Source organism: Blastomyces dermatitidis (assembly GCF_000003525.1).
Source record: "Blastomyces dermatitidis ER-3 genomic scaffold supercont1.2, whole genome shotgun sequence".
NCBI classification, from domain to species: Eukaryota; Fungi; Ascomycota; class Eurotiomycetes; order Onygenales; family Ajellomycetaceae; genus Blastomyces; species Blastomyces dermatitidis.
The window spans coordinates 3680726-3707107 of record NW_025544775.1 but is presented as its reverse complement, the minus strand read 5'-3'; the positions used below and the strand labels follow the sequence as shown (position 1 = coordinate 3707107).

General features: G+C 47.9%; 7 protein-coding genes across 9 annotated transcripts; 4 read left to right on the top strand and 3 right to left on the bottom strand.

The window, feature by feature from the left end:
• The first annotated feature begins 521 nt into the window (after positions 1-521).
• Positions 522-4469, top strand: BDCG_01813 (oxysterol binding protein). The gene is made up of 8 exons (XM_045417354.1): positions 522-943; positions 1100-1186; positions 1359-1464; positions 1548-1658; positions 1751-2026; positions 2101-2350; positions 2427-2740; positions 2815-4469. The coding sequence occupies exons 1-8, from the start codon at positions 874-876 to the stop codon at positions 3296-3298; spliced, it is 1698 nt and encodes a 565-aa protein (XP_045274195.1). The 5' UTR covers positions 522-873; the 3' UTR covers positions 3299-4469.
• Positions 4293-6406, bottom strand: BDCG_01812 (histone deacetylase HOS2). Its single transcript, XM_045417353.1, has one exon. The coding sequence runs from the start codon at positions 6141-6143 to the stop codon at positions 4680-4682; it is 1464 nt and encodes a 487-aa protein (XP_045274194.1). The 5' UTR covers positions 6144-6406; the 3' UTR covers positions 4293-4679.
• Positions 6407-8555, top strand: BDCG_01811 (inhibitor-growth protein 3). Its single transcript, XM_045417352.1, has 2 exons — positions 6407-6852; positions 6923-8555. Exons 1-2 carry the CDS (start codon positions 6801-6803, stop codon positions 8212-8214), a joined length of 1344 nt encoding a protein of 447 aa, XP_045274193.1. The 5' UTR covers positions 6407-6800; the 3' UTR covers positions 8215-8555.
• On the bottom strand, positions 7869-12808 carry BDCG_01810 (DNA-directed RNA polymerase III subunit RPC6). The gene is made up of 4 exons (XM_045417351.1): positions 12514-12808; positions 11989-12394; positions 9790-11871; positions 7869-9722 (listed from the first exon to the last, which is right to left on the bottom strand). Exons 3-4 carry the CDS (start codon positions 10062-10064, stop codon positions 8906-8908), a joined length of 1092 nt encoding a protein of 363 aa, XP_045274192.1. The 5' UTR covers positions 10065-11871; positions 11989-12394; positions 12514-12808; the 3' UTR covers positions 7869-8905.
• On the top strand, positions 10435-13741 carry BDCG_01809 (stress-induced-phosphoprotein 1). Its single transcript, XM_045417350.1, has 5 exons — positions 10435-10712; positions 10781-10974; positions 11046-11763; positions 11829-12423; positions 12534-13741. The coding sequence occupies exons 1-5, from the start codon at positions 10648-10650 to the stop codon at positions 12684-12686; spliced, it is 1725 nt and encodes a 574-aa protein (XP_045274191.1). The 5' UTR covers positions 10435-10647; the 3' UTR covers positions 12687-13741.
• On the bottom strand, positions 12948-20441 carry BDCG_01808. 2 transcript variants are annotated; one of them, XM_045417349.1, is made up of 14 exons: positions 17854-20441; positions 17575-17794; positions 15876-17430; positions 15730-15798; positions 15537-15639; positions 15385-15452; positions 15262-15333; positions 15057-15200; positions 14922-14973; positions 14662-14862; positions 14411-14598; positions 14269-14332; positions 14112-14199; positions 12948-14027 (listed from the first exon to the last, which is right to left on the bottom strand). In XM_045417349.1, the coding sequence occupies exons 3-14, from the start codon at positions 16031-16033 to the stop codon at positions 13750-13752; spliced, it is 1485 nt and encodes a 494-aa protein (XP_045279757.1). In that variant the 5' UTR covers positions 16034-17430; positions 17575-17794; positions 17854-20441; the 3' UTR covers positions 12948-13749. The 2 variants fall into 2 exon arrangements, with proteins under 2 accessions (XP_045279757.1, XP_045274190.1); XM_045417348.1 differs by having other exon boundaries at positions 13047-14027; positions 15876-17794.
• BDCG_01806 lies at positions 16788-26242 on the top strand. 2 transcript variants are annotated; one of them, XM_045417347.1, is made up of 9 exons: positions 16788-20417; positions 20448-20775; positions 20843-21045; positions 21123-21185; positions 21273-21504; positions 21594-23984; positions 24053-24193; positions 24249-24394; positions 24458-26242. In XM_045417347.1, the coding sequence occupies exons 3-9, from the start codon at positions 20899-20901 to the stop codon at positions 25868-25870; spliced, it is 4533 nt and encodes a 1510-aa protein (XP_045279756.1). In that variant the 5' UTR covers positions 16788-20417; positions 20448-20775; positions 20843-20898; the 3' UTR covers positions 25871-26242. The 2 variants fall into 2 exon arrangements, with proteins under 2 accessions (XP_045279756.1, XP_045274189.1); XM_045417346.1 differs by having other exon boundaries at positions 20448-21045.
• The last annotated feature ends 140 nt before the right edge of the window (positions 26243-26382 follow it).

The following is a 26382-nucleotide window of genomic DNA, read 5'->3' as shown; positions in this document are numbered from 1 at the left end:
GGACTGACTGACTGGACAGGACGGGGTAGTTGTTGCTTGCCGTGTGCTGGGCTTGGCGCACAAAGTCCCAACCCAGGGTTCCGTCATACCATACCACACCACACACCTGCCTGCCTGCCTAGAGCGGGAAGGGGAAGGGAAATAAATAGTTATAACTAACTTAGCCAAGTTAGTTACTTCCTACGCTCTCACTCACTCACTTCAACTCCAACCCTCTCACACCCTCCTCTCACCACGACACCCACCCACTTCTTTTTCTCCTCCTGTATACATATCAATACATACCCTGTGACGCCGTGCCCTTTGTCTGTCTGTCTGTCTGTCTGTCTGTCTGTCTGTCTGTCTGTCTGTCTGTCTGTCTGTCTACACCCTATCTGATTTCGTCTCTCCCTTGTGCTGAATCGTTGGTTGTTGGTTGTTGGTACTGTACCTAGGAGGAAGTAGCCTATCCAAGGACCACCCTTACCTCTGCTCAACCTTGCTATATTATTATTTAGTTAAAGATCCATTTCCGCTCCAGGCCCACAGCTGATTTCTTTTTCTTTTTTCTTTTTCTTTTTCTTTTTCTTTTCTTTTCTTTTTTTTTTTTTTCCACTTAAATTCACTCCGCCCTTGTTGCTATCACTCCGCACCTGAATATTCGTAGCATTCCCTCCTGAGCTTGTGATTCAACCATTAATATCCTCGATGCCTTGACCAACGGAACATCTAGCTGCTTCTTTTCTTTTCCTTTCTCTTCTTTCCCTACGCCAATTGTTCCTTTTCAGCACGACGAGAGACATTCCAAAGACGCCTAATTGAAAATTACAATAAAAATCCGAAAATATAATACGAGAAAAAAAAAGAGATATTTGCAGTGGAAAGACTGCCGACATGCTCCCAAAGATCCCCTTGGTCCTCCAGCAGGGCCACCAACAGAGCCGCTCAAGGTCCTCCAAGAATAGTGCGTCACGAACTTCCTGAAGTCTATATAAATTGCGACTGGTTTTATTTCACCTTATAACTACCCGGGATCTCTTGTGGAATTATAGCTTCTACGGCCTGAAAAATGGTTTGCTAATCACCTACTCTTGTTTTGCACCTTTTGTGGCCTATATAGATAGTGTTTCGTCCTTCGATGAGTCGAGCGGCGCATCTTCGCCCAGTGCAGAGGATGAGACGGTGGTAGAACCCGAGCAGGGGAATGGTGAGTCCCATTCCAGAGTAATTTTATATTTGTGGCCTCCAGAGTCTTTCCCCCCCCCCCCCCCCCCCCTCCTCCCTCTATCATTTATCTACCTACCCCTCAGCAGGATGTGCAGTTTGATATATCAAGGCTTAGATACTAATCGTTTTATTTGCATGGTCAATTTTTTTAGTCCTCACTCATATTATTTCGCAATTGCGGCCGGGTGCGGACCTGGGCAGAGTTACGCTTCCCACATTCATACTGGAACCCCGATCAATGCTGGAACGGATCACAAAGTGCGTTGGGGAATTCCATTGATGGGTTACACTTCGCAGATGAAGAACAAGCAATTGGCTAACGGAAATCAAATCATGAACAGCTTCATGGCCCACCCCGAAACGCTCCTTCCAATGCCGGCAATTGACGACCCTGTCCAACGATTCGTGTCCGTGGTTAAGTTCTACCTCAGTGGATGGCATATAAGACCTTTGTACGTCTTGAAAATGAGATTTAAAGGGATCTCTTTCAACAGCAAAATTGTCGTGACTAACAAGTTCCTGTGTGGTGGGCCATTGATGCTAGGGGTGTTAAAAAGCCATTGAATCCGATCCTGGGTGAAACTTTTACATGTTATTGGGATTACGAGGATGGCACCCGCAGCTACTACATTTCCGAACAAACTTCCCACCATCCTCCCAAGTCGAGCTACTTTTTCATGGCCCCCGAACATCATATACGAATCGACGGGACGCTGAAACCGCGCAGTAAATTTCTGGGAAATTCAGCTGCAAGCATGATGGAAGGAATAGCAATACTGTCCTTCCTGAATAGGGGCGAACCTGGAAAGGGTGAAAGATAGTATGTTGAAATGTTGAAAATTCTGACGATTATCTATCTATGCCTTTGTTCTGCTAACCCGTTAATTTTTGTAGTATCGTGACTCAACCGAATATGTATGCTCGAGGTATCCTATGGGGAAAGATGAAGTATGAACTCGGAGATCATAGCTACGTAAGATGTCCCGAGAACAATTTGTCGGCGGATATAGAGTTCAGAACCAAAGGTTATTTTTCTGGAACCTACAATGCCATCGGGGGCGCCATAAAAGATGACAAAACAGGAGAGATACTCTATGAGCTATCAGGGCTTTGGAACGGTGAGATGTTCATAAAAAATGTTGCTGTATGTGCTTACAGGCATACATCTATTTCCCTCTCCCCTTGTTTTCTCACGCTGTTGTGGCTAACGGAACACACAGACTGGACAAAAGGAGCTTCTTTTCAATGCGACAAATGCAAAGCACACGCCTCCTCTCGTCAGACCAATAGAAGAGCAGGAGCCTCGTGAATCGCAGAGACTTTGGAGTAGTACAGTCCAAGCGCTAATTGCTCGGAACCATGATCTTGCCACGGAAGAGAAAACCAAAGTTGAAGATAGGCAGCGGCTTGAGGCATCAAAGAGGGTGGAAGATGGAGTCGAATGGCGGCCCAAACTTTTCCGTGTAGTTCAAGGCGGGCCGGGGAGACCTGAGGAAGGTGAAGAGGATCTTGAGTGGATTCTGAATGCGAAAATGTAGGTTGAAAATTATTCGCCAATGGAATCCGTTTTCCTATTGCCTTTTAATCCTAACCTTCTTTACCCAACAGAGACGCAAACAATCCGGCGGTCGCCGTGAAACAAATCCTTTGTGTTGCAGCAATTCTCCCGGGCCAAAAGCCTTCCTGTCAATTCGAGATACCACCCCATCCCTCATCACGATCAAATAACGTAGAAGCTGGCGCCTCTTCTGATCAACTGGCAACCACCGCCACCACGAAAGCTCCAATCGCCCAACAACATAATAATAATGACAATCTCATAGACTTTACCGAGGGTAGCAACGACGGGCACCTTAATGAGAACAAGATGCTAAAGCCAGGAAACTCAGCCGGCGCCATGGATATCTTGGGTGGGGATGGCCAAGGAGATGCCCCCGCCCAAGCTTCCGCTTCCGCAGGTTACAACCCCCAAGACATGTCAAATATCATGACGCCGCTGCAGGCCACAAAAAGCACAACACAAACACGATCCCTGAATGGGCGGGATTCCACCGCTTCAGACGATGACGATTTCGTCGACGCGCAAAGTTAAAGAATGGAAAGAAAGGAGGCCGATTTCTTCTTCCCCTCCCTAGATCTGGCTTTGCGCTGCGCTTTTCTCAGCCTGATTCCTCGCCCTAATATATATACAACTTTGCTTGAACCATCTCATTCACGGCGCCAACTTCTTCATTAATTAACTAAAAGCGTGTCCATTGGCCTACACTACAACTGGCACATCGCAAGTTTCATGCGTGGAAACCCGGGCTAAACATCACTGCCAGCCCATTCGTCCCCTCCGAAAATATTCTTAACAATACACCACCAACCGGCCGACCTAATTTGTTTCTTGCGGAAAGAAAAATAAAATAAAATTGAAGGGGGGAGACAAAAAAGAACCTATATGAGTCAGCGACGTTGGGGCTGGGACGAACGTCTGGAGTTTTAATGGCCTGGCTTAACATGTTTACATTTCATTTCCCTTCCTTCTTTTAAGGGAAGGAAGAAAAAAGGAATCGAACGAAAAGTAAAAAAAAAAAGCCAAAGAAAAACAACTCAGGGATGAGAGGAGGAATCGAACATATATCCTCTAACTGTACTGGCCTCGCCTCCGAGCTCAACCACCACTACCACCCCTCCCCTACCAAACATTGTTATTCTTTGGGATTTTTTTTTTTTTCTTTTCGCTTTCTTTCTTTCATGATGGATGACGATGACGATTATTGTTTATTTGTTTACTGTTTATCCTTACTCTTATCAGCATTGGCATTGGCATTGGGCACCGGTATCGTCCAAAACAAAATCATGAACCCCCACTTTTTTTTCGAATACCTAAGGAGGAAAAAATCACCGTTTTCATCAATTAGGAGATTTTAGGAACCTTCTCTTATGTATTGAGGAGGATGTTTATTCTCACGGCTTTTTATAACCACTTTTCAACAATTTGTGGTTGTTTTTCACCTCTACCTAGTTAGGTATGGATTTAATTACTTTTTGCATTATTTTCAGTTGGTTATCCATATGCATATATTTATATATAGAATATTATTTTTATCATAAGAGAGAATTGACGATAGGATATGACTCGGCATTGCCTATTGGAAGTAAGTTAGGTGGTAGAAACTCAAGGGTATTATTACTTTACACTATAGAGGAGCACTCTTTTAACAAGGAGGTAGAAAGAAAACAATAAGCGATCCGTCGAGAAACTCCAAGAAAATAACTCCATGCCAAATCCATCCAGCCACACTATCCACAGCAGATACAAAAAGAAAATACTCTAAATGTAGACAATAAGAGACGAAGGGGGAATAGGAAAGAAAAAAAAATAAAAATAAAAATACACCAACAAAAATAACAGCCTAGAAATCGCAATCACAAGAAAAGAAAAGAGACAAAAAAAGGGAAAAAGAGGTCCGCGCCCAAGGGGAGACTCAAGCATACAACTCCCCCGGTATGCCTAGCGCTCTCTCCATATCCCTCCTCCGACTCCACCTATCCCCACTACTCCCCGCCCCATCCCTATCCTCCTGCTCCGCCTCCATCATCTCCTTCTCCTCCTCAATCTCCCTCTCCACATCCTCCCGCAAACCCATAATATCCGGCGGGATATGGCTCAGCTGCACGCTCGGCGCGCCTTTGATGTAGCGCAGCTGCTCCAGCACCGCCTGCGTCACCGACTCCAGGTACGCCTTCGAGTTCCGGTTCTCCAGCCGGCGCATATCCGACAGCGGCGGGAAGAGCGAGCAGTCCGGCTTGAAGTGGGTGCGGAAGGGCAGCGAGTCCGGCAGGCGCGGGTTGATGTCCTGCGCGCCGTCGATGCAGATGGCCGTCTCGTACGCCCAGAGGCGCGACACGTTGCGCGGCGTATACCCACCGCCGCCCACGACCAGCGTCGGCAGGCCGAAGCTCTTGGTGTATGCGACGCAGGCGCCGTGGGCGCGGATGTTCAGGTTGAAGCAGCCCAGCCGGTCGCAGCCGAGGCTGTCGGCGCCGCATTGGAGGACGATCGCGCCGGGCTGGTAGGTGCGGATGGCTGGGCCGACGATGGTTTTGAAGAGCGAGACGTACTCGCCGTCCTCTATGCCGTCGTGCAGAGGCACGTTGAGCGCGTGGTGCGCGCCGGGGTTGAGCGGGTTGGAGGGCCCCGTGTCGTCCAGGCCGCCGGTGCCGGGGAAGAAGTTGTCCTTGTCGTACTTGTGGAAGGAGACGGTGAGGACACGGTCGGTGGACCAGAAGGCCTGCTCGACGCCGTCGCCGTGGTGCACGTCGATGTCGATGTACATGACACGCGGGTGCACGCGGAGCAGCTGCAGGATGCCCAGGACGATGTCGTTGATGTAGCAGAAGCCGCTGGCTTCGGATTTCTTGGCGTGGTGCAGGCCGCCGGACCAGTTGATGGCGATTTCGGACTGGTTGTTGCAGAGCTTGCGCGCGGCGTCGAGAGTGCCGCCGGCGTAGTGGGAGCAGTAGTTGAAGAGCCCGTCGAAGACGGGGCAGTCGTCGCCAAAGTTGAAGCCGGCCATGCGGTCGAGGAGAGAGCTCTCTTCCATGTCGGAGGGGATGACTGATTGGAGAAAATCTAGATACTCCCGGGTGTGAAATTCGGCCATCTCCTCATATGTGGCCTCGCGCGTCTTGTACAGGTCCATGGCGTGGTGCATGCCGTAGGCCATGACTATCTGCTTGGTGAGGGTGAGTCGCCATGGTTTCATCGGATGCGACGAGCCGAAATGGTGCGGCTCGACGTCCGGGTTTGCGTGCCATGATACCGTGTATCCCTTTGGCCTCTTGAAGCCTTCATTCTCCACTTCACGCGACGTCTTGCGGTCTAATGATAGCGATGTTTGGGCCACCGCTGGCGAGGCATATTCCTGGACAATCGTGGATCTGGCCATGGGAAAGAAAGGGAAGAATTGCAACAGGATCAGAGGAATTGGGGGGTTCTCAGGTTTCGGGATCTTCTCATGATCGAACCCCGCTGATGTCTGCAAACCGTAGCAAAAATGAAATGTGTCTCAAAACGTCAATACGCGATATCAGGGAACGTTAACAGGAGGCGCATTAATTGTTCCGTGTTGCCAGTTGGTGAAGGAGGTTGACATTGAATCGAGATCCAATCACGAGAAGAAGTTCGATATGCAGCGCCACACCACACTAGCACGAATCCAGCTAGCGTACCAACCCTGCTGTGGCGAATTAGACTCTGGTCGGGCCGGAATTACGGTCCGTGCACACACGTGATCAGACTAGTCCTCTTTCGGCAGGTCTCGATTTCTCGACGCTTTCTTGCGCATCGTCATCATGTTTGCAATCTGCTTCCAAGCTTGCTACTTTTCACCTCACCACCACTGATTCCCGTCTCGCCGCCAACGCGACGGGGAAATTGCATTTGTCTCTCTCAGCGGGATCAGGTTACTCCTGGAAATAGGTTTTATACCCAACGCGGCTCAACGCTTTCGTCACCTCATACTTCCCCCCTGCAGACGGCCCTTGGTGGCGTGGATCCGAGATCGTAACCATATCGACATATGGTGTAGCCTGACTTGGTGAATATGGCTCATACGGAAGATTGCTCCACCGTGCTGGAGCAGTTTATTCATGATGGTAGGTATTCTCTGGGAAGAACCTATTTTATACCTTACCTTACCCTAACTAACTGTTTAACCTGATACAGTCGCGAACTTGCCGGCGGAGATCACTCATTTGATGGAGGAGATCCAAGCTAAGGATAAAATAATGCAAGAATGCCGTGCTACGATAAATTCACGCGACGCGAGCCTACAAAAATTCATCCGGCAGAATGGTAGCCACGCGCCGAATCCCAAGGAAGAGAGTTACAGCAGAGCGATATTACAGAATTTGGACCGGAGTCAAGTCCTACAGGACGAGAAGATCCTACTAAGCGAGAAGGCATGCGTGTTACTCGATCGCCAAATCAAGAAATTGGACGTTAAGATTAGGGAACTGCAAAACGATGGAGTCCTTTCGAAAGATCCACCCATCCCTTCCCTCTTCCGAAATAAAGAACAATACCGCGAGCCACAAAAGCCAATATTCCCGGAATCTACATCCGCAGAAACATCATACGCCTCCCCCTTAAACCCCACGTCCGGAAATTCAACTCTACAATATAACCTATCCCAAAGACTAAACACCGCCGCTGGTCGTCCATCGCCAAGCGCCTCCGCTCTCGCAGCGTCTCAGACCGCCACGCGAAACTCCGCGCCGGCCACCCCTGCCTCTGCTGCTTTACATCTGCAACACCGTCATCGGGAGTCCTCCGCAGGCGCTACGGAGAACAAACGTAGACGTCTAAATGCATCGCTCGGGACACTCCCTGCAGCCTCCTCGAACCTACGGCAGTCATCCCTTGGACCCGGCACGCCCAAACCCGGTACCCCCGGGGCCTCGCGCGCAGGCAGCGCAGGACCCCGTGCCACCACAGCCGTGAAAAAGCCACCAGCAAAGAAAGTCGCCCCGCACCAACAACAGGCGCGACGAAAAACCGCCGCGGTTGGAAAATCCACAAAGCGCTCATCGAGCGGGAATGGCCGGTTGAAAACCCTTCCGGGAAATGTTTCTGTAGCCGCAGCTGCGTCGAGGAAGAAATCTCCGTCCTCTGTTACAGGGCTAGCGGAGGAGGAGGAGGATGAGTCCGTCCTGAGCAGCGCTGAGGTTTCGGAAGCGGAGAATCATCCGCCGCCGCTGAGGCGGAATGCGGGAGGCGCGGCTCGGGCGGCTGGTGGTGGGGAGTCAGAGGAGGAAGGGGACGAAGATGAGGAAGATGATGGTGGGGAGGATACGAAGACGTATTGTACGTGTCGTAGTGTTAGTCATGGGGATATGGTGGCGTGTGATAATGATGATTGTCCGTATGAGTGGTTTCATTGGAAGTGTGTGGGGTTGACGAGGGAGCCGTTGGGCACTTGGTATTGTGAGGAGTGTAGGAAGAATTTGGGGAAGTAGAGTGGAAGGGTGGAGGGTTTGCTTTTACGTATTTCTTTTGGTAATGATTCAGTTACGGCTTAGGTTGTGGGCAATATACCCAGTTACATTGGAGAATGGCAGACCCGCTTCTGCTTCTGTCACTTGTTATGGTTTGCATCTTTGCCTTTCTCGGGCATGGAGTGTATCGTAGATACATCCATAGGATGAATGATAAAAACAATAACATAAAATCAAATCCAGGGAAAGACAGCTTGTACCCTCCTGCTCTATTAAAACGTCCCCGGTGGTAAAATTTCCCTCCCAACCCGCTATCTAATCTTATGGCAGCATAATGAATAGAAGAAGCACCGGGAAAAAACAAGAAATCAAACACCGATAAAACACCGTCGCTATGCTATGCTACATATATATGTGGTATATCAAACATCAGATTTCTTTTGTGGTGAGTTGTCTCACGCTTATTTGTTCAACCATGGTGATATTCATGGCAACTATTGGTATGGGATCGTATGGGATCGTATATAAGCCGGTAATTGTTCGTGCGATATATCTCTCAATATATGCTTCACTGCAGATCGTCGGAATGTAGGAAAAAATGATGGACAAATTCGTAGACCGGGAGATAAATTTGTAGACGCAAGGGTTGAGGTTAACAGATCGGTTGAGAGATATACGAAAAAAATGAGTATTCCAAAATCCTTTTCCATGTTCAAAACGCCAAAGACTTCTTTATCCACTCGTCGAAGTATTCACAATTCTCCGCATTGACCGGTCCGCCTTCCTGGCACAGCGCAAACACAGGACATCGTCCGCAGGGAGCCTCCGTCATGCCGTTTCCGCCCAGCGTAAGGCTATCTTGATCCGTTTTATCCTGGTCCGTTTGGTCGCTGGTTTGTAAGCCCAGGTCGCGCTGCAGTGATATCTGGTTTGGTTTCTTTACGCTCTTATATGCAGCCCCATCGCGGAGAGAGATCAGCCTCCCGTCAAAGCAGAGCATCTCGAGTAGTTGGGCAATGCTAGATTCGCCCATTGTGACTGGGGTTAGGCCGGAGTTGTTGATGGCGTTGGTGATATCAGTCACGGTCGGGTATCCGTTGTAGGATGGGAGATAGGGCAGGTATTGTGGTTCCTCCTTGGCGTTATCCGGACGAATTTTTTGTCTCTTTGCAGCCTTACGTTCCGCTGCAGCGCGGTCGTACCAGCTCCTGGCGCTCACCCAGTGTTCGATCCAGCCTCCCAGCCCCCGGATGAAATCGGCATCCAAAACTCCATCTGTGAACCAGGCGCCACCAGTGACGTCTTCACTCGGCTGCAGGCCAGACAGCATGTACATTTTTCTCTGTGGATATTTGACATTGCGAACAGATTTGATGTAGTTTTTGGTTTCGAGCGATTTCAGGCAGCGGTTCACGATGGTCTGATGTAGATTTGTTCGCGATTTGATCGTCCGTGTCCAAACGCCACTGCGGCCCGTTGATTCGACCACGCTGTATATAAGACGTTCTTCGGCATTGAGGTTCTGGAGTCTTTTTTGTAGATGTTACGTTAGCCAAATGTCATCACCTGGCAAAACGACGACAGTCAAACACTTACTTCTCAGCATCTGACTGAGCGATGATTTTCCAAGCAAGGCGGTCATCACTGCCATAGAGCATACGCATCAAGCTCTGATCCACGAGTGACTGGGCGCATTTCATTAACAAGGCAAGGTCGTTATTTGGGATAACACCTAGGCTGAGCAGATCTTGCTGGTAGAACAGGTGATCCGGTGGAAAGTTGGAAAGACATCGAGCATAGAGAGCTGAAGCCAGCTCCTTATGATCTGCCATTTCAACCCCCTTCGAGGAACCACCTGCGGAGGCGGACATTTTTCAAAAGCGCGGGATGGCGGTTCTCCAGACTCGGACAGAGGAGATGAGGGATCACCGTGGAGGTTCTGAAAGAGTCATAGTCAGACAGTGATCCTCCATCCGATTTTAGGCTTCGCTGTATATGCCCAAATCTGACTGTAGAATACAAGGTGACCAGGGGACTTTCTTTTCGGGCAGAGTAGAGTGCGAGTGCTGTGGTTGTTTATGCGAGGAGTTTGGCAGTGTCTTTTTTTTATGATGTGGGGGTCGACCATATTTCCAAATCGGGTTCCAAGCTACGGTAAAGGCATTACGGTATTCAATACGGTAATCTATCGTGAGTACTTTGATTCTCATACATAATTACGTGGTATTTAAGTCACTTGGTCCCGGGATCCATTACGCTGTTATGAGGCCGTAACGACGGAGCTCGAAATTTCCAGAAACTTTCTCGTCAACAAATCCCCAGCACTTTCCCCTCATTCTGTGACATATGCAATTTCTCCCTCCCACCACCAACATTTATTTCTTCTACCTATTGGCTTCTAGTTTCTCCGTTTAGTATTTTTCAGTTGCTGTTCTACTTACCTCTAATAAAATAATGGCTGATGCTCTGAAGGCGGAAGGCAACAAGGCGTTCGCAGCGAAGGACTTCAACTTGGCTGTGTAAGTCACTAAATGCTTGTCTAGGAGCTGGCGTTATGATACACTCGACTAATATAAATTGGAGACAGTGAGAAATTCTCGGAGGCCATTGCAATTGAGCCAGAGAACCATGTTTTGTATTCCAACCGCTCTGGCGCTTATGCCTCCCTCAAGAACTTTGAGAAGGCTCTTGAAGATGCGAATAAAACGACTGAGCTCAAAGCAGACTGGGTGAAGGGTTGGGGCCGGAAGGGAGCTGCAATGCATGGACTAGGTGATCTAGGTATGCCCACAGGATCCGCTTGGCCTCTTTTGAATTATTTCCTGGACTTGCAGTTACTGACCAGCACCCAGTTGGCGCAAATGATGCATATGAGCAGGCTCTCAAGTTGGACCCTTCCAATGCGCAAGCCAAAGCTGGACTCGAATCTGTCAAACGTGCAATTGATGCAGAAGCAAGAGCGGATGGCCTAGGCGGAGACCCTACCGGTGGCCTTGGAAGCATGTTTAGTGACCCCCAACTCATCACCAAACTTGCCTCGAACCCTAAAACCTCCTCCCTCTTGGCCGATCCGGAATTCATGGCAAAGCTTCAACGACTGAAGCAAAATCCAGCGAATATCGGAGAAGAGATGCGTGATCCTAGATTCCTCCAGGTAATGAGTGTATTGCTTGGTATTGACATGTCGTTTGCTCCTCCTCCCGAGTCTGGAGGTGTCACAAGGGAAGCAGAGGAGGATGTTAAAATGCCCGATGCGCCACAACCCAAGAAAGCTCCCGAGCCCGAACCAGAACCTGAGCCCGAAGACGAGGAAGCGATTGCGAAACGAAAGGCCAAGGAAGCCGGTGATAAAGAAAAGCAGCTTGGTACAGAATTTTACAAGAAACGGCAATTCGACGATGCGATTGAACACTATAGCAAAGCATGGGAGCTGAATAAGGACATCACATACCTTACCAATATTGGTGCTGCCAAATTTGAGAAGGGCGACTATCAAGGAGCGATTGAAATTTGCGAGAAGGCAGTTACTGAGGGAAGAGAAATGCTGGCCGATTTTAAGATCATTGCAAAGTAAGCCGAAATCCACAACACTACCCTAGAGATCCTAGTGAACCTCACTAATAGAGATGGAATAGAGCCTTCGGAAGAATTGGTACCTCTTACGAGAAGATGGGAGATCTGGCCAAAGCAATCGTCAATTACCAGAAGTCTTTAACAGAACACCGTACCCCAGATATCTTGACCAAACTTCGAAATGCTGAAAAAGCCAAAATCAAGGCTGAAAAAGAGTCTTACATTAACCCCGAAGAAGCCGAAAAGGCAAGAGAGCTCGGTAACCAAAAGTTCAAGGATGCAGACTGGCCCGCCGCCGTCGACGCCTACACTGAGATGACGAAACGGGCGCCGGAAGATCCACGGGGATATAGCAACCGTGCTGCGGCTTTGATCAAGCTCATGGCCTTCCCAGGAGCTGTTCAAGATTGCGACGAAGCGATTAAGAGAGACCCGAAATTTATCCGTGCATATTTGAGAAAAGCACAGGCTCTTTTTGCCATGAAAGAATATAACAAATGTATGGACGTGTGTGCTGAGGCCGCTGAACACGACGAAACCGGTGCCCATACCCGTGAGATTGAGCAACAGCAACAAAAAGCGCTGGAGGCTCAGTTCAGCGCTCGTGCTGGTGAGACAGAAGAAGAAACTGCAGAGAGAATTCAGCGTGACCCTGAGGTACGGTTTTTTTGCCTCTTTCCTATCATCGCCCGCGATCTGGTGCAACTCTGCTGTAAAATAATAAAAAATGGCTAAAAGGTCACTAACCATACCACTAATATATCTAGATTATGTCCATTCTTCAAGACCCCGTTATGCAAACTATACTCCAACAAGCCAAGGGCGACCCGGCTGCGCTGCAGGAGCACATGAAGAATCCTGGTGTGCGGATGAAGATCCAGAAGCTGGTGGCCGCAGGCGTCATCCGTGTTGGAAGATAGATATCGCGCGTTCCATGTCCAACCTTTAATGGTGGTGGTCAAATGCTTATAGCTTGAATGTGACCGGATACGAGATGTTATGACTGTTGTTTGTGTTTCTGTGCTTGTTTTCTTAGCAGCTGATGGGGGGAGCTGGAAGAAATTACGATCAAGCATCCAATGCAACCATTTTACCAGTGACGAGGTGAGCTGATTACGAAAGCTTCAACTGTGCTACTCTTCCAGCAGGATTTGTGCTTTACTTTTTTGGCATTCTTTGGAGCGTGTTCAAATGAGGGTTTCAGTCTATACCATAAATTCTCCAAAAAATAAAAACGAAAAATGGACAAGAAAAATAATAATAATTTGCCCCGTGCACTCGACATATTTTGCATTGAGTCAAACAGAGTCACATCGTTGGAACAGGCGAATGAAGTGATTAGTTACTTGGCCATGCTCATGCCATACATGCATGTGTACAGCATTCCGTGGAATTTTATCTGAATTCTCCCTACTCAAACCTATTCTGTGTCTCGGGGTACGCTTCTCTAAACAGTGCAGCCATCACATTCTCTGGTCAGACGGACTGAGAATGAAAATAGCCATTTACCCCAACCCCCCTTTTGTGTCTTGCCTGACGTCCGATAGACACCCGCCGCCCCCATTCAGCCATGATCTCCCATATGAGAAGTGCCTTCATTTCCTCTCTCTGCTATCTGAATAATCCCCTAGTAAAAGCGTCGTGAAAATCGCAAGTGCTAAAGGCAGCTTGGAAATTGGTGCCAGACGAATAGAACATCAAAGCTTGTTGTAAAAAAGGTGCCTTGTGAAATGTTTCCATGCTTCATTTAGCTCTGTAAGTAACTCCTCTCCGGAGGGGGGTAGGGCTGCTCCAGCGGAATTTCCAGACCGCTGTCGCTTTGGCGCGAAATTTGAATTGACAAGCATAAAAGTGAACTCTTAAAAAGAGTTACAAGTTTGAGTGAAGTAGTGCATTCAGAGAAAAATAGCGGACAAAATGTACAGTCCAAACTTTTTTTTTTGAACTTATGAAAATTAAAAACCCGCACGCCGGCGCTTCCTTCTAATAAGAATACAACTCCCCCATCGAACCTGCTTTCTTATGCTTACGATTCAATACCACGTACTGTAATATCGTCCCAACAACAATTACAACATGTGCGGTAATCAGGCTAATATTCACGTTCCACCCCATCACGTACAGCGGCCGGTCTTCTTGCTGGAAGACATGGCTGGCAACAATGCCAGCTACATTCGTTGCCATCGTAAACAAGGCCATTGCAATGGACCGTTCTTCTGGTGAGCGACAATTCATGGACATCCAGGAAGCATTGACGGGCTCTGTTTCCGGTCACCCAATTAGCAAGCGATTCTGCGGCATTTCAACTAGAATATAAATATACGGGGTGATTGAAAAAAACTTACGCCATACGGCGCAGAAGGCGATAGCAAGCGTGAGAAGTGCAAATCGCAGGTTGCCGTCCGGAGAATACACGAGTACTCGGCACCCGAGCTATAGGAATGTTAGAAGGATGCGGCAACATATATGGCTTTAGGCGATCTCTGTAGAAGAGTCACATACAACAAATCCCCAGCTGCACAGCGAGCCTGCTAGAACGACATATCCACGTCTACCTGTTTTATCTCTTCATGGCGGTCAGCTAAGTATTAAAAAGCTTTGTATCGCCAAAAAAGAAAAGGAAAAATTGGACATGTTCCCTTACCCAACATATCCCCAAAGAACTATCAAAAATAGCTGAGCCCATAAACCAATGGTTACCAAAGCATTTGATACTAGCCTTTCGAAACCAAAGGATGCTACCAGGGTCGGGGCATAGGCACCGAATACGTAGATGGGTGCCAGTCCGGAAATTGTCACGAATAGATGCGGATACATTTTCCAGTTCGTTACCTAGATATTAAGAGTCAGCTTGATGCCTATCAATGTTGTTAGTCATTGGGTAATGTCACCCACCGCTCCCTTCAGCTGTTTGAGCGATATAGAGTTTCCTCCCTTCTCTTTCTTAGGATCATCCGCAAGGACTCTTCGGGATAAAAATGCGGCTTCCCTCTCGGTAAAATAACGATACCCAAACATTGAGATTGGGTTGTCTGGGTCCTTCGGGAAAAGGGCAAGGAACAGGAAACCAACGATGATGGTGAGGAGGCCCTCTAACTGATAAATTCATTAATTTCCACATGTTAATCAAAAGGTATATGAAAAGAACACCATACGATAAAGAGCCATTGCCATCCTGCCAGCCCACGAATCCCTCTCATTTGCAATCTGGCGGCGTTAGCAGGTGTACACCCTTAAGATGAACAACAATCGTGCAAATGGCCTGTTGCCTTTTTTCCGAGATATCTTACATTCCATATGCTATTAAGCCACTTGCTGCCCCAGCGGACAAATTTCCAATGTAAAATATGGCAAATCTCTTGCTAGTCTCGCTTCGCTTATACCACGTTGTAAGGGTGTAGAGGCTAGCCGGCACGAAGCCAGCTTCGCAGATTCTGGTAATTTTTGTCAGCCTTAATATGTGTTGATGGCAATATTGAAGCAAAGTAGATATACCCAAGTAGTATCCTGGTGATTAAGAATGCCGCCAATCCCTTTTGAAATGCCTGTAAGGTGGCCACGGTACCCCTAACACCCGTCAGTTGGTATCAAAAGTGTGGCGGTAGGAAGCCTACTCACCATGCAAAGATCTGGGCAGCTATCCATATTTGTGGACCCAACTTGAATAGAATTATGTTGCAAGGAATCTATGATACGACTGGCGTTTAGAATACTAGATACGGCTTGGATCTAGGATGCGGCAGACTTTTGAGTAATAGATCTGGCCATACCTCGACCAATATAATCGCGAGCGGAAGGAGCAGTTGGCCCGTATTGAATTGGTTCTGAGTAATGCCGACATCTCGAAAGAAGAAGTCTGTGAGAGCATTTCCTCTGGTGAGAGGTATACATAGTCAGTATCTTGTACAGTAGAAGATTCAGGTGGAGTCTTGAGGCTAGAACGGTGTGGGGTCGAGTGCGTACATGTTCGCGCGATCGAGTTGCAACACCATGAACCCCAACATCAAAGTCGGCAGCACGGCCCAGTCAATCCTGCACAGATAGAGAGAGAGGTTGTTGAGGTCAGTCTAACTGCTAGTCAAACGGCGCTGCACTGAATCTTCACTAACTTCCATACAAGCCTCCTTTCTTCCTCCGGTGTTAATTCATCTTCAAACTCCGATATGGGAGCCACAGGAAACTCGTCGGCTTCTAGCTTTTCGCTGAATCCCTCCAGCGGCGGTGGTGTGGGGTGTCGATACATTTCATGTTCTGGGCGAGGACGCATCTCATCGAAATAGCAATTTAATGCTGAATGGAGACTTTTTTTCCCCAGTCTCACTGCATCGCGATGGGCTGCGGCGCTCTGTTTTATATAACGACCCCGTCAGAAGCCTGAGGCTCAGAGTCAGGGATAAGAGGCTTTCTTAGTTAGAGCGCCTCGCCGTAGCGCATATTTAAAAATGGCCACATCTCCGGCTGGGGATAACAAAGTTCAAGCCATCGCCGGCATCACTGCCATGGGTGTACTCCGTACTCCGTATATGAATTGAGGATGGATTGTTCCTGGTCTTTGCAAGGTTGGTATGCAATGCAAGTCACCAATTGAGGGGTTGGCGCTGCTCGAGACCGCTCTTCCTGTGTCTTCTTGTGCATGGATACCTTCCCTATAAGATGAGCGTTATTCTGAAACTTCATCGCTACGAACCCCGCGGTTGTAAACCAATTCCCTGCGTGTTGAGTTTTTTTTTTAAATTTTTTTGTTATTATGTAGCCCAAGCTTAAACTATTCGTTGACCAATCACCTAATAAATCCCAACTGTCGCGACCGCGCAGCCGCCGGTTAAAGGAGACCGAAACCGTGGTACAGGACGGGTGGACAGCCGGTGATTATCCAAAGCAAACATAATGATGAACTATACAGAGTGTGCCGGGATAAATAACAACTCTTCCTGGTTTCTAACTGCTGAGGTCGACTAATTTCTAGGTGCTCATCATTTCCTTTGGTTGGCAGTCTCATACGCTTTTGCTCCGCTGAGAATGGGTGAGGCAAACAGCGCTCCTGAATGTGTATAATCTATCAGTATGAGCTGAATGAGGTACTCACCCAATGGATCCTTTTCTGGAAGATTTGGTGATTTCGGCGCAAGTCACCTTGTCCCGCCTAGAATGCGAGCTCTGCATACGAGGAAATCCTCTTCAAACCCTTGTTTTGTGCTCCGTACGTTAGTTATGTGTACTTGGCGGTTGGTTCAACCCCGAGTTCGAGGCCAAATCACACTATCTTGGGGGTTAGAGGCCACACCAGAGACGCCCACGCGCGGGTTCCCCTAGTCCTAGCCCGCATGCCTGAACATACCCTGTAAGGCGGGAGGGACCTTCGGCAGCGTCAAATGAGGGCTTGATTTTTGATGTCGCGGAAGGTCATCCGTTTTCCCGACCTTCTGCCTGGAACATGGATAAACAAGCGCACCTCCGTTTCGGCGAACATCCTTTTTTTTTCAAGTTGTGAGAAGATGAGAGGATGGCTTCTTTCAGTGATAACTTCTTTGAGTAACTACCCCCTGGGATTTATCCTGCTCTTTCTTTCTTTCTCTCTTTCTTTCGCTCTCTTTCTCTCTCTTTTTCTTTGGAAGAAGGTTGTCCCTTGTGGACATTTGTGTGCAAATTCATGTCATTTTTCGTCTGGTTTACACATCTATCTTTAGCCATGGGGAAACACTAGACGCCCTTCCGAAGAAAGAGTGATCGATCGGACGGACAAAAAGGAGATCACTCTATCTTAGCCGCGGGGCTCATCCTCTTTGGATCTTGATTTCAACTCCGTACCTGTTGCTAATGATCATTCTTCCTTCTTCTAGCCTCTTGGTACGAGCGACGGTTCGTTTGCGCAGCCAAGCAGCCAAGTCCCAACACCGTGGTTCATCCGCAGCGGGCTTGCTTCGAACCTTACTGCCGCGGGACATCTCACTTTTTGCCCAGACCTGTCCCCGAAGCTGACATGGCTAAGACCGTTTTGGAAGCAAGACAAGATATGGTTCTTCTTCCTCTAATAATAATAATAATTAATAATACTTCCAGTATTGTGCAGGGAGACTTTTAAGATACCATTGTCACTTTCATCTTGCCCATACGAATAAAGGCAGCCCTGGAAGCTTTGTTCCTCGACATTCCTAAGGCTCCTTACCTTGTCACTATTGGTCACAAGTCGAGAAAGACGTGAAACCGCTCCCAAGCCCTTCGGGGGACGTTCATTTATGTCTAGCGGTTCTTGAAACGGTGAAACAAAAAGGGAAAAGAAAGGGATAACGAAAATGATACATTTTGGTCGGGTTATCTACTTACCACAGAAACACAGGAAACAACAGCTTTATGATGAGTTATTTTCTCCATAGCTGTATATTCCGAGCTGGAGCGTTCCACAGAACAAGGGAACACGCAAACCCAGAGACAACAGCCACCATTCTCGACTCAGCCAGCTTTCACCAGCCTCGTTCTTGTTCGAACAATATCCGTCAGAGCCCGAACACGGTCATCAGCCACACAATCCAAAAAAAAAAAAAAAAAAAAAAAAAAAAAAAAAAAAAAAAAAGTCCCAATTTGCTTCGTTCGTGTCCATCACATTTTCCTTCCCATCCGTTCCTCCTTCTCTTGCCAAGTCGCCAGCTTCCAGCTCAGCCAGGCTTGGATCGCTGAATCGCTTGGTGTTTGACTAGCTTGTGCTACTAGCGTTTTTGGTATGGAGCTAGAAAAAGGAAAATTAATTACTAGTCGTTCGTACCCTTAGCGGTAGCGATTTGGCGAGAATCACCAGCAAGTTCACGATCGATCCAGCAAGACCAGGTCCCAGGAGGATGACGAATGGCAGCGCATAGAAAACGATCCAGTCCGATTGAACGTTTTAGCTTTCGGAATGAATCTTTGTTCCTGTTCATATTGGAATTTTCAATGGTCGCCGAATTTGATTGAATTATTGAAGCAGGACGCACGCCATGACAACAAGGAAGCAAAGGGATTATGAAAAATCGGAGTGGTGTTTGTTTGAGGAACCCCAAATATTTTCAATTTTAACAGAGCCTTGAACGGCGGGGAACTGGCTGGGATTGTTACAAGAAGAGTGTCATCACAAAATCGGGTCTCACCAGTTTTCAGTTTTCTTGGCGGCTCATTGGGCAGTTGATTTGGTTGAAAAATGAGGTTTTGTGAATGAGACATTCAGACGGGCGTGGATTTGCTCATGCCCGTGCCACGAAGCTAGCCAAGCATGTAGATTGACGTGTTCATAGCAAATCGCAACACTTATAAGAAGGATCCCATATCTTCAGAGATCTGCTGGCTGCTGGCACCCATCATCCTGCATGCCACAATGATGGAGGCCTGCGTGCACTTTCGATCTTCACCATCAATTAATCTGATCACACATCGCCAACCTTAACATGTGACTGTCCACTCCGACTAGATCCGAAATTGAGTTTCCCTACTTTTTCCCGGGATGAGCGCTGGCTGGAAGAGTACTGATAATCGCATCATGGTCTCTTTTGGGGCGGGGTTATCCAAAAACACCGTCGTATACGGTTATAAGCTATGTACTCCATAGTGTGGCCTCTTTTGACCCCAGAAGTATTTTGAGGTGGCGAAAACTCCCACGATAAAGTGTTATTATGAGATGCGGAGAATGAGATCTGATTCCAGCTCCACACGGAATTTCTTTTGCCTCGGCCGGGTCGCCTAGTTATGCACGAACGTGGGGATATCAAACAGGGTGATTTGGCTGCGTCTGTAAATGCCTGCAGCTCTTACTGCCTACTGCATGGCCATCCGGACTGAGCTCGCCACACGGTGACGATCGAGAATCGCTGTACGGAGTAGTCTGGAGACGACGTAGTTTTCAAATGCTAAGATAAAAACTGCATCGACATGGCGTAATTTTGACAGCTGTTGTCCTTTCCAATATTCTCAGCCACAGAAGGCGTTAGCGCGGGCAAACTATTCGGACTTTCTCCATGTAGTTATCCCTGTATCGTCTCGGGCAACAAGATCTGACCGTCCAAGGGACAAATTCCGCGTAGAATTCTGCCCTATTCCTTTCAAGATGGCTTCTGCTGGTGCTGAGAATGGAAAATAGCTCCCATTTCATGATCTGTATTCTTGAAGGCAGATAAAAAAAAAAAAAAAAATTCAAGCAGAATGGGAGACTGCTTTGAGGAGTTGCCGAAATGTTTTTAACCCCAACCGCCGGCGTCTACTACAAGGAGAGCTGAAATCTGGCTGTTTCGATCCCTGTAATGTCGTGCAGAATCAGGTTTGTAGTTGCGTAAAGGGATTTTTAGGAACTTTTAGGGCACATCGCTCAGGAGAGTGCTGGACTGTACGGAGTACGGTAATCTGTACTGTAAGCCCCATCATTGCTGCCCGCTATCGTGGATTTGTTCTCCACGCTCGCTCCAGGGCGAAGTTTATTGTTAGTTGCAGGGCAAGATCGCGCTGGGGCTGCGGTTTCTGTCGTTTTCGTGGCCTTTCGTGTCCTGAGGCGACTGCGATGATGGGCAATTCCCATTATTATTGTTGTTCTTTAGCGGTCAAGAGAGAAAGAAAGAAAGAAGGCAAAATCCGAATTAGATCCTTTTTCTCCTTGTGTTGTTGTTGTTGTTGTGGTGGTGGTGGTGGTGGAGGTGGTGGTGGTGGAGGTGGTGGTGGTGGAGGTTTGTTCTTTCACCTGCTATGTGTCTCGCCCCATTATTATATTATTATTTATTTTTACTGCTGCTATTATACGCAGCGTAGTTAAATATCCTAAATACTACTTGTACACAGCAAGCCGGCTGCCTGGGCACTCTCTTATTATTGCCAACCCACATTTTCTCCTGGACAGCTCATCGTCCTGCTGCTGCTGCCAACAATCCTTCATCTCCCACAGCCAATCCATCTGTAGTGCTTGTCCGCTACCCACGTCAAACTCCTCCAAAGCAGGTCCACGCTGTCCTGCCGGAGCACACCCAATCAGCTATCCAAGCTTCATTGGAGCTTCTCGTAAAGAATTCGGTCGACTTCAATCCCTTGTGCGATCGATCCTAGCTAATTCAAGAGCCGCACCCAGTACCCTCTGCTGCCGCAATCTGCTCTAACCAAGCCGAATTGAAGCAGTAAGGTGCCATGGAAAGCCAGCAGTCACAGCCGCCTGCGGTCTCGCCTGAGACCATCGAGAAGAAGATGGTTGAGGAGAGCGAACACGTTGGAATTCCTGCCTTCCAGTTCGATCCCGATGCTCCCCCATCCAAGAAAGCTGAACAGGTAGAATTGGTAGGTTGCTGCCTTTTCCTCCCGCTACCCGGTCTCCGCTTTCCTTGAATTTTACTAATCCGTTCCGTGGCGCGCAGGCGATACCATCGGACATGTTCAAGCAATCCCAAACAAAGGCCGTCGGTGTCTCTACGGATATAGTGGGTCTACTACATTATTTATTTACTTTGCTCGAAACCTTATACTGTGGAAGAGATCGGAGCTGATATGTCTATGTGCTTCCCTAGGTCAACGGCACTTCGAGTATATCGAGCAAAGCTCCCAAAGTAGTCGATGCCGGTAAACCTGAAGCACCAGCAGAAACGAACGGCGAACTCGATGAAGCAGCCAGGTGGGATCGACACAGGACCGGCTGGGCTCCCCGCTTTCATACACCCGAGGATGACATGGATGAGGGGGACACGCTCTTGGACCATCAAACATTCATCGAAACCAAGTTGGATGACAAGTTTTTCGGAGGTCTCGTTCTACTCCGTTGCCACACTTTGATTGCTGTTTTGAGGATAATAAGGGGCCCGTTAGCTGACTGAAAACTTTGAATATAACAGATTGGTATCATAACACCGCGGTCATCATTTTCGCCTGCCTGGCATCATGGGTAATAGCGCTGCTTGGTGGAGGTTTGGGGTGGGTGTTCATAGTCATGGCCGGTTGCGCATCGTACTACCGCACTTCTATACGTCGCGTTCGACGAAATTTCCGAGATGATATCAATCGCGAGATGGCAAAAAATAGACTGGAAACCGATACGGAAAGCTTGGAATGGATTAATAGTTTCCTCGTGAAATTTTGGCCTATTTACGCCCCTGTCCTCTGCGACTCTATTATAAACTCCGTCGATCAGGTTTTGAGCTCTGCTACGCCTGCCTTTCTAGACAATTTGCGCCTGAAGACCTTTGTCCTTGGAAGCAAACCCCCTCGCCTAGAGCACGTCAAAACCTACCCGAAAACCGAAGTCGACACGGTGCTCATGGATTGGAAATTCAGCTTCACGCCCAATGACACAATGGATCTTACTGCTCGGCAGCTGAAAAATAAAATCAACCCCAAGGTCGTACTGGAAGTTCGCATTGGGAAAGCGCTTGTTTCGAAAGGCCTCGATGTGATTGTGGAAGACTTTGCATTTTCAGGCCTGATGAGAGTGAAAGTCAAGCTTCAAATTCCGTTCCCACACATTGAACGTGTTGACGTCTGCTTCCTTGGCCGCCCAGAAATCGACTATGTTTGCAAACCATTAGGTGGTGATCTGTTGGGATTCGACATCAACTTCATCCCTGGACTTGAAAGTTTCATCAAGGATCAGATCCACGGAAACCTGGGCCCGATGATGTATGAACCCAATGTCTTCCCCGTCGAAATTGCGAAGATGCTTGCAGGTAACCCGGTAGATCAAGCTATCGGTGTGGTCGCAGTCACCATTCATGGAGCCTACGGCCTTAAAAATTCCGACAAGTTCAGCGGCTCTGTGGATCCTTATACAGCAGTGTCTATTAATAGTAGAACTCCTCTTGGTCGAACAAAAACAATTCACGATAACCCCAACCCTAGGTGGAATGAAACAATCTACGTTATCATCACCTCTTTCACAGATTCTCTTACTTTCCATGTCTACGACTGGAACGAGTTCCGGAAGGACAAGGAACTTGGAATAGCGACATTCCCATTGGAGCCTCTCGAGCATGAGGATGAACATGAAAACATAACCCTTGAGATTTTATCCAGTGGCCGACCACGCGGAGGGCTCATGACTGATATTCGCTTTTTCCCTGTCCTGGAGCCGACAACAGTCGAAGGTGGCACCGTGGAGCCCGCTCCGGAATCTAATTGTGGAATTGCAAGGTTTACGATTGAACAGGCGAAGGATCTTGACGGAACCAGGAGTCTTATTGGACAGCTCAACCCATATGGTGTCTTGTTGCTGAACGGCAAAGAAATTCACGTTACTAATAAGCTGAAGCGGACAAACAACCCGATTTTCCAAAATCCCACAAAGGAAGTGTTGGTTACAGATAGAAAAACGGCGCGATTTGGTATGATGATCAAAGATGACCGAGACCTTGCTACTGATCCTATTCTCGGAAGATACCAAATGAAACTTAATGACATGTTGAGATCGATGGAGAAAGGCCAAGAATGGTTCAACCTTGCCGGCGCGAAAACCGGCCGTGTTAAGCTTAAGGTCCAATGGAAACCTGTGGCCCTCAGGGGAATAGTTGGTGGTGGAGGGTATGTTCATCCCATCGGCGTCATGCGTATACACATCCAACGTGCCAAAGGCTTAAGGAACGTGGAGACGATGGGCAAGTCCGACCCGTATACTCGAGTGCTCCTCTCTGGAATTGAGAAAGGCCGTACCGTGACGTTCGCAAATAATCTTAACCCTGAGTGGGATGAGGTTATTTACGTTCCAATGCACTCTCCACGTGAGAAACTGATACTCCAGGTTATGGATGAGGAAACTATTGGAAAGGACAGGCCCCTCGGAATGGTCGAACTATCAGCCGCTGACTACATCCGTGAAAACGAGAATGGCGAATATGAAGTTGACGATGAGAAGCAACAGATGTCCAGTGGCCTCCGTATTGGCGGACGCGGCCCGGCCAAGGGCATCCTCGATTATACTGTTGCTTTCTATCCCACTCTTAACGTCATCGATCCTGAGGAAGAGGAGGAAGAGGAGGCCACTCGCGCAGCTATGGCTAGCGAAATGCCCATGGATGGTCCCAGAAAGAGCCTCGAAAGTGGCCGTGCAAGCCTTGAAAATGGCACCAACGGCACCAACGGCACTAGACCTAGCACTGATGCCAGAACAAATGGTGCTTCAAGCCTTGATGCTCCCTCTTCATCAAAGGGACCGTCATCCAATACCTCCCAAGATTCACTGAAATTGCCTACTCCTCCTAAAATTCGCCTTACCCCACAAGATCTTTCTCAATACGGTATGTCCTATCGACCAAGGCCAAAGGGAATTTATCCCGAAGTTGTTCTATGCTAATGGATCACACAGAGTCTGGATTGATCGTTTTCAAGCTCATCGACGGCCAGCTGGCACATTCAAATGTCCAACTTGAAGTTTTGATGGATGATCATGTATTCCCATCGTATACCTCGCCTCGAACAAAATCTAAAGAAGCTGTGTTTGGCGATGGTCAGTTTATGCCCTTCCACCTACCTAATCATTTTGATTTTAACAACCGTGTTAGTTGGCGATGCATTTGTCCGTGAACTTGAAGTATCGAAAATCACTCTCCGCCTCGTTGAAAAAACGGATACCAAAGGAGAAGAGGATGCCAATCACGCTTTAGCCAAGCTCACTGGTCCGACGCTGCCCACGCTTCAACAATGTCTGGTAGGCATACCACTTCTTTGAGTCTACTTAAAACGCTTGGGATATGCTGACTTTTGATATTAGAACAAACCCACGCAACTAACGCTTAGGTCAAATGACGGTTCGACGAGCAAAATAACTGTCAGCCTGAAATACATTCCTGTGAAGATGAAGCTGGACCCTAGGGAAAGTATTAATAATATGGGGACACTTCGTGTCGACGTTTTGGATGCTGCTGATTTACCTTCCGCTGACCGCAATGGATTCAGCGACCCATACTGCAAGTTTAAGCTGAATGGCAAAGAAGTTTTCAAAACCAAGGTGCAGAAAAAGACTCTACATCCCGCCTGGAATGAATTTTTCGAATGCTCTGTCAAGTCTAGAATTGGTGCGGACTTGAGACTCGAGGTGTACGACTGGGATTTCGGTGACAGGGCGGATCACCTAGGTGGAACGGATATCAACCTTGAGAAATTGGAACCGTTCATTGCCTCGGAAATTTCGTATCCGCTTGATGGGAAATCTGGTGCGGTACGACTCAAGCTGCTTTTCAAACCAGTTTATGTGATGAGGTCTCGGCAAGGTTCATCTACATTCTCCGGCACATTTGCCGCTCCAGGTAAAATTGTCGGTGCGCCCGTTAAGGGAGTAGGATTCGTTGGCGGCGGCGTTGTTAAAGGTGCATCTTTCATTAAACACAGCATTCTTCGTCGCGGTGGTAGCAAGGACGACGATGACGACAAGTCCATTACTTTACCAGAACCATCAGGGGGGGAGAACCTCGCAATTCCCACCATGGCAGTCACACCAAGTGACACGCCGCAGAGAGCATCAGCCCTTGTTGACGGAGCCGCACCCCCGTTAACCCCTACACCAAGCACCCCTCAGACACCACACAGCCGTTCTCGTAGCATTGCCTCCCAATTCAATGAAAAGATTGGACGGAGTGGTGGAAGCAAAGGAGATACCGGGACAGCAAACTTCACCATCATTTCCGCTGCAGGGTATCCTTCCGGAACCAATGTGCGCGTCACAGTCAAACAGATAACTTCCAAGGGCGCGAAAGAAGTACACAAAACCAAGGCCATAAAGTCAGCTCACCACTCTGGATCATCAACTCCTTCTACAACGCCTACCGTCCAGTTTGACCCTTCCCATGAAACTTTCAAGGTCTCCAACGTTGCCGCGGACGCGCAGTTCCAACTACAAGTGAAGGACCATGCTACCTTTGGGTCAGACGATCTTTTGGGAGAGGCATTGTTCTTTGTTGATGACCAAGGGTCTAGTGTTGGAAGGGAGCACACCGTCAGAGTTGGCAGTGGTACGGTGACGCTGAAATCGGCATTTTTATCGGCAGAGACTTCGTCTCTGCGTCCTGGTACCTCGTACTCGGCCACAGGCGATAAACTGGACAACGTTGACAGCCCAGAGCGGAAGCCGAGAAGGAGCTTCTTGGCGAAACGATCGGTGAGCGGGGCGGTGCCTAATGGTGATTGAGAGAAGTGGCGAACTGGTGGCCGTATGTTGTTTTGACGGATGTTTGAGACTTTTCTTCATCTCTTTGTTCATCAATATAATTTTATACCTTTTCAGGCCCTATAGTTCTTTTTTCTTCTTCGTTTCTGGATTTTGGGTTGGGGGGTTATTGTCGAATTGCTCTTATCCTCTTATCATTTTTCTCTCTTCTTCTGTTTTCGGGTTTCAGCTTCCATACTTTCATTTCCCTGGTGGTATTTCCGTTGCGAGAGATTAGTTGGCTTCTCTTTTTGTGGGAACCTGTCTGCGCAGTCGTTTGTTATTTTTTTTTTTTTTAATTTGCTATTTATCTTTGTTATCACCCCTTTTGTTTTCATACATACCATTGTTTTTTTTTTTTTTTTTTTTTTTTTTTTTTTTTTTTTTTTTTTTTTTTTTTTTTTTTTTTTTTTTTTATCATATCATTCCACCCGTATTGTACGTATGACTCGTTGTCTTATGAGCTCATGTATAAACCACATCTTCAGTGTGTA

What these genes read in the sequence shown, in the direction of transcription:
- BDCG_01813 (XM_045417354.1), top strand. Translation starts at nt 874, where the DNA reads ATGCTCCCAAAGATCCCCTTGGTCCTCCAGCAGGGCCACCAACAGAGC. An exon ending in AGAACCCGAGCAGGGGAATG is followed by an intron (nt 1,187 to 1,358) that starts GTGAGTCCCATT and finishes CAATTTTTTTAG; the next exon opens with TCCTCACTCATATTATTTCG. An exon ending in GGATGGCATATAAGACCTTT is followed by an intron (nt 1,659 to 1,750) that starts GTACGTCTTGAA and finishes CATTGATGCTAG; the next exon opens with GGGTGTTAAAAAGCCATTGA.
- BDCG_01812 (XM_045417353.1), bottom strand. Translation starts at nt 6,143, where the DNA reads ATGGCCAGATCCACGATTGTCCAGGAATATGCCTCGCCAGCGGTGGCC.
- BDCG_01811 (XM_045417352.1), top strand. Translation starts at nt 6,801, where the DNA reads ATGGCTCATACGGAAGATTGCTCCACCGTGCTGGAGCAGTTTATTCAT. An exon ending in GGAGCAGTTTATTCATGATG is followed by an intron (nt 6,853 to 6,922) that starts GTAGGTATTCTC and finishes AACCTGATACAG; the next exon opens with TCGCGAACTTGCCGGCGGAG.
- BDCG_01810 (XM_045417351.1), bottom strand. Translation starts at nt 10,064, where the DNA reads ATGTCCGCCTCCGCAGGTGGTTCCTCGAAGGGGGTTGAAATGGCAGAT. An exon ending in GCTCAGTCAGATGCTGAGAA is followed by an intron (nt 9,723 to 9,789) that starts GTAAGTGTTTGA and finishes TCTACAAAAAAG; the next exon opens with ACTCCAGAACCTCAATGCCG.
- BDCG_01809 (XM_045417350.1), top strand. Translation starts at nt 10,648, where the DNA reads ATGGCTGATGCTCTGAAGGCGGAAGGCAACAAGGCGTTCGCAGCGAAG. An exon ending in GATTTTAAGATCATTGCAAA is followed by an intron (nt 11,764 to 11,828) that starts GTAAGCCGAAAT and finishes GAGATGGAATAG; the next exon opens with AGCCTTCGGAAGAATTGGTA. An exon ending in GAATTCAGCGTGACCCTGAG is followed by an intron (nt 12,424 to 12,533) that starts GTACGGTTTTTT and finishes TAATATATCTAG; the next exon opens with ATTATGTCCATTCTTCAAGA.
- BDCG_01808 (XM_045417349.1), bottom strand. Translation starts at nt 16,033, where the DNA reads ATGCGTCCTCGCCCAGAACATGAAATGTATCGACACCCCACACCACCG. An exon ending in CAACTCGATCGCGCGAACAT is followed by an intron (nt 15,640 to 15,729) that starts GTACGCACTCGA and finishes ACCTCTCACCAG; the next exon opens with AGGAAATGCTCTCACAGACT. An exon ending in GTTCTTTGGGGATATGTTGG is followed by an intron (nt 14,333 to 14,410) that starts GTAAGGGAACAT and finishes ACCGCCATGAAG; the next exon opens with AGATAAAACAGGTAGACGTG.
- BDCG_01806 (XM_045417347.1), top strand. Translation starts at nt 20,899, where the DNA reads ATGGAAAGCCAGCAGTCACAGCCGCCTGCGGTCTCGCCTGAGACCATC. An exon ending in TCGGTGTCTCTACGGATATA is followed by an intron (nt 21,186 to 21,272) that starts GTGGGTCTACTA and finishes GTGCTTCCCTAG; the next exon opens with GTCAACGGCACTTCGAGTAT. An exon ending in GGATGACAAGTTTTTCGGAG is followed by an intron (nt 21,505 to 21,593) that starts GTCTCGTTCTAC and finishes TGAATATAACAG; the next exon opens with ATTGGTATCATAACACCGCG.